General features: G+C 35.0%; 1 protein-coding gene across 1 annotated transcript; it reads left to right on the forward strand.

Annotated features, from left to right (window-relative positions):
* Positions 1-3,043: 3,043 nt before the first annotated feature.
* Positions 3,044-3,998, forward strand: LOC145164492 (uncharacterized). Its single transcript, XM_079083205.1, has 3 exons — positions 3,044-3,350; positions 3,441-3,712; positions 3,897-3,998. The coding sequence occupies exons 1-3, from the start codon at positions 3,044-3,046 to the stop codon at positions 3,996-3,998; spliced, it is 681 nt and encodes a 226-aa protein (XP_078939331.1).
* The last annotated feature ends 903 nt before the right edge of the window (positions 3,999-4,901 follow it).

Genomic DNA, 4,901 nt, shown 5'->3' on the forward strand with positions numbered 1-4,901 from the left:
AGGGATTTGTGTTATGCTAAGGTCACCTGAGTAGAGATCAAATCTTAGATCTCCTTATCACTCAACCCTGGCCTTTCCGGGCCACCTGCGCCTAAACCAAAACTTCTCTTCATCACTATACTAAAAATAGATAGGAAACCTATGGAGATTAGTGCCCATAGCAATAAAAAAACCCGGTAATATTACTATAAATAACAGTGTCCTTTTGGGTTACACGCAAGAACAAAATAAATCAGAGTTAGAAAGATATTTTTATTAGGGACTTGTTTTGTTAATTAATTAATAGTCTAATTAATTAATTAGAAAATAAAAGAATATGGAATATTCCAGAATGATTTTAATTACATAGATAATTATTGTTATATTTGGTAATTATTCTTAGGCTTTCAAATCCCTATATATAGAGGACTCCAAATCCGGTTTTGACAGATGTGAAAAATACCTTTCAATGAAAAAAATTTGGAACCCTAAAAAACCCTATAATTTCTAAAGTGGAGTTCCCATTGTGGGCCCGCTTGATTACCACATCATGGTCTACACCAGATTTGAGTTCATCATTGCTTTTAGTTGTTCTTGTTCCATGATTTCTTGGTTCTGCTAGAGTTTTTTCTATTGGGTGCGATTATAGGAGAGGAACTCTCTTGTAGTTTCTCTAGTCCAATCAACGGGCTCGTGAAAGGAAGAAACCCACCAACAAATCTAAGGTATGTTTCGATCTATCATGTCCTAAAAGTTGCATAGATTTATTGAGTGCAATAAACTAGTACTTTTCATGTGATCAGTTATCAGATTTGGTTTTCATTGTGTGTTTCTATGTAATTGTTTCAGTTTGGAGCTTAATGAATGTTTGATATTTAATTCTTGTTATTATGATCACCTAGCACGGGTTTAATCATTCCAGTTAATCAGTTGTTGAAATTCTTAATTGTTTTGACAATCTGGTAATAAGTAACAAGTAATAAATTTCATACCTTTACACTACAGAGCTTGTGAGAAGTATTGGGTATTGCTAGGAATTTTACACAGATCTTAGTGCAACTTTTCTGAAGTAAATTAAGAGCTTGTTTAATTAGATGAGTAAATAGTTAGGGTTAACTGAAAAGCTTGTTTGGGTTAATTTGAGTAGGTAAAAGAGATTATACTAGAGCTTATTAGTTTTTCTCAGTACCAGCTTAGATAAAACAAATTTTGAATAACCAGATCTGGGTTGGTTGCATGAGTAGGAAAACCGCAACACGACTAAATTCGTTTTTATTACTAATTTCATTTAGTTAATTTCACTAAAAATTTTAGTTTTAGATTAAAATCAACCCTCCTCTTTTTTTTATTTTCTGTTAAATTACTAGTATGTTCCTTACGCAAAGACACATTGACCATTAAGCTGTCTCCCTGAGGATTCAACTCTACTTCCCTATGCTACCCATTAGTGAAACAAAGTAGTGATATTTTATTTGTTTAAATCGTGTGCGACAATGTGTTTAACAAATTGGTGCTATTGTCGGACACGGTATTTCAAATAGTTTGTATGCCAAGATCTTCACTTACAGGTACACCTCTAGTTCATCATCTTTAGTACCACCAGTGACCACCACACTAGAACCAGTCCCTTGTGGAACAAACCATACCCTACTTTTCCATTCTTCTGGAAAGTGTCTCCATCCTCACCTTCTCAAATCCCATTTAAATCCTACTCCCCACCAAAATTTGAAGAATCTGAAACTACAGACTCCTCTGAAAACTGAATCTGAAAAGTCGGTAATGAGTGGTGCAATCGACGATCAGGAGAAAACTCTCATTGCATAGGCCACCCAAGAGGTTAATCAGCAGCCTACCTGCCTCATTTTCCATGAAGCCCAGAACTTCGAACTCAAATCTGGGCTGATACATCTTCTTCCCATGTTCAAAGGCTTAAAAAACAAAGACCCAAATAAACTCCTTAAGTAATTTCATGTGGTATGTTTTTAAATGAAGCCACACGCCATTTCTGAAGACCAAATAAAGCTAAGGGTATTCCCCTTTTCACTTTAAGACTCATTGAGAGAATGTTTGTACGAGCTCCCATCCGGGTCGATAACCGCGTGGACTGAATGAGTTTCGAGCCTTCGCAAAGAGATCCTTGGTTTCAAACAAGGAAGAAGAGAAGCTCTGCACACAAAATGGGAGCGCTTTAAAAAATAATTTTTTTGGTGGCTACAACATGGGAAAAACAATTATCACTTGTACAACTATTTCTTTGACGGTCTGACACCCTTGGAAAGGTGTTTGATAAATGCTTCAAGTAGTGGTTCCTTAGGCGACATGACACCAACTGAAATCTGGGAGCTGATAGAAAAGCTTGTCATTGAGTCAAAAAATTCTTGTAACGAAGACTAGTAGTACACTGATCAGCCAAGAGGAGTCAAAGAAACTAGCTCACATCATCTGGAGGCTTAAATTTCTAAATTGACAAAAGCAATTATGCTGCTGGCAAAAGAAAAAGCAGGTACGAAGAAACAGTGTGAGATTTGCTTGAAGACTGGCCATTCCAATAACATGTGCCCATTATTGCAAGAGGATATAGCTACAGTAAAAGCTATCAGAGGCTATCAACAAAATTACCAGATTAATTTTTCAGCAACGACAACAGTATCAGAATCCTTCCGCATTTCAGCAACTACAAAATTTTCGGCCGCCGGGTTTTTAGCTGCCGACTTACTAAAATCTGAACCAGAAAAATTATCAGCAACAACATTTTCGGAACCATCCTTCAAATCAGCAAGACAGTAGTTCCAGTGTGGCCTTATAAGATATTGTAAAAAGCTTACCCACCAACACCCATGTGTTTCAGAATGAAACCAGATCTAGTTTCATGAATCTGGAATAGTAAGTGTCTCAACTTGCCACTTTTGTGGGTTGGCTGGAATCTCAAGGAAAGTTATCGGGGCAAAATGAAAACAATCCAAAGCGCAATGTGAGTGCAACTTCCTTCACAAGTGGAAAAGTTTACGAAGGACCAAGCAGATTTGAACCAGAAGAGGAAGCTAGAATAGAATCTGAACAAGTTATGGAGGAAAAAGAAGCTAAAAAAGTGGAAGAAAAACAAGCTCCGGAGCAACCTAAGCCAATTATGAAGGAGTACAAGTCGGTGCTCCCATTCCCTTCACGAATGAGAAATACAAAATACGAGCAAGAAGACAATGAAATCTTGGAAACCTTTCATAAGGTGGAGGTAAATATTCTATTACTTGAAGTTATTAATGAAGTTCCTCGATATGCCAAGTTTTTAAAAGATTTATGTGTTTCCCTGAAAAAACTGAATATTAACGAAACCACAAAAGCTGGCGAGAATATGTCTTCTATTTTGCAAAAAGGTTTACCCCGAAAGTGCAAGGATCCGGGAATTTTTGTCGATTCCTTGTAAATTAGGAAACCTTATTTTCTCAAATGTATGCTTGATTTAGGTGCATCAGTCAATGTATTCTCGCTATCAGTTTTTGAAAAATTAAAATTGGGATCTTTACAAAAGACCAGGACACTCATTCAGTCGGCAGATCAGTCGACAGTACACCCAAAAGGTGTATTGGAGGATGTTCTCGTCCAAGTGAATGAGCTAATTTTTCTTGCTGATGTTTACATTATAGATATGGGTAATTTGGACATATCAAACAAAAACATAATTATTTTGGGAAGACCCTTCATGAAAACTGATAAAATGAAAATTGATGTTTTGCTGGTACACTTTTTATGGACTTTGATGGTGATGTGGTCAATTTTAAAATTAATGATACTGAGTTTTCTAAAGCTTGTGTTAATTATCTGGGTACCAGCAGCCTTTATCTTAGGACTAATGTGAGTTTTATAATACTTATGTGTAAGAAATATTTGTATACAAAAATTTATCTAATAATACGTCAAAGGAGCTAAAACGAAGCAACCTTGTGGAATTGAAAGGGGATATGATCTTTGCTGAAAGGGTTGATAAGAATTTGATAGAAAAAGACAAGCTTGGGGAAGGATAAGAGAGAAAGTGGTTGTTGAAAAGAAGTTGAGAGAAAAAGTTAACCTTAGGGATGTGGAGAAGATGATTTCATATGAGGAAAAATTAGAGTAAAAACTAAAAAGGAAAAAGCCTGAGGAAAAAGTAAAGAAGGTGATAGCTGGAAAGAGAATGATCAGAAAAAGAAACAGATTTAAAAATCTGAAGGAAGACTGAACTAATTAAAACCATAAACTTTTATGTGTTGAGCGATTTCTAGATCCACTAATTTTTCCATATTCGAAGAGATATAGAGTTACAAAGAAAAAGAATGAGTTGCAAAGGAGTCCTAATCACTTTTCCATATATGAACAGTCTAAAAATATTTTAAATTTATGTGTTTACTTTTCTGCATTCATTAAAAAAAACCCAAAAAGATTTTTATTTTTATTTTCTGCATACATATATAAAAAAATTGAATAAAAAATGAAAACAAAAATTGAAAATTTTTTTTTAAAAAAAAAATCTGAAAAAGTTAAATGATATGATGACATTCTTGCACTCAATGGCTCTGTATAAATGAAAAATGAAAGTTCGAAGAAATCATATCGATAGTGGCAAGTTCAGTAATAGTTCTCATAATTTGGGGTCACAAAACACCATGATCTGAGACACCGATTGTAAAAAATAAAAAGAATGGCATACTGAAACATTACATGAGCGGTAATAACAGTTTCCAAATTATTTTCTTTGGAATGTTTAAACAGAACCTTGATCAACAAGTCTGGACCCACAGAACATGACCCTATTTGATTGACACACGCTACCATCGCAGCAACAAAGAACCTTAAATTAGATGCACACAGTAAAAAAGAAAAGAAGGGTACAACTGTCACATCAGGTGTAGCACCCGGTTCCTGGTATGTATTTTATTTAAGTAATTTTG

This window comes from Lactuca virosa, chromosome 3 (genome assembly GCF_052849685.1).
Source record: "Lactuca virosa cultivar CGN04683 chromosome 3, Lactuca_virosa_CGN04683_v6, whole genome shotgun sequence".
Taxonomy (NCBI): domain Eukaryota; kingdom Viridiplantae; phylum Streptophyta; class Magnoliopsida; order Asterales; family Asteraceae; genus Lactuca; species Lactuca virosa.

Coding starts and splice junctions, on each gene's coding strand:
- LOC145164492 (XM_079083205.1), top strand. CDS start 3,044: ATGGAGGAAAAAGAAGCTAAAAAAGTGGAAGAAAAACAAGCTCCGGAG. Junction 3,351..3,440: donor GTCTTCTATTTTGCAAAAAG/GTTTACCCCGAA, acceptor TGCTTGATTTAG/GTGCATCAGTCAATGTATTC. Junction 3,713..3,896: donor TGAAAATTGATGTTTTGCTG/GTACACTTTTTA, acceptor AATACGTCAAAG/GAGCTAAAACGAAGCAACCT.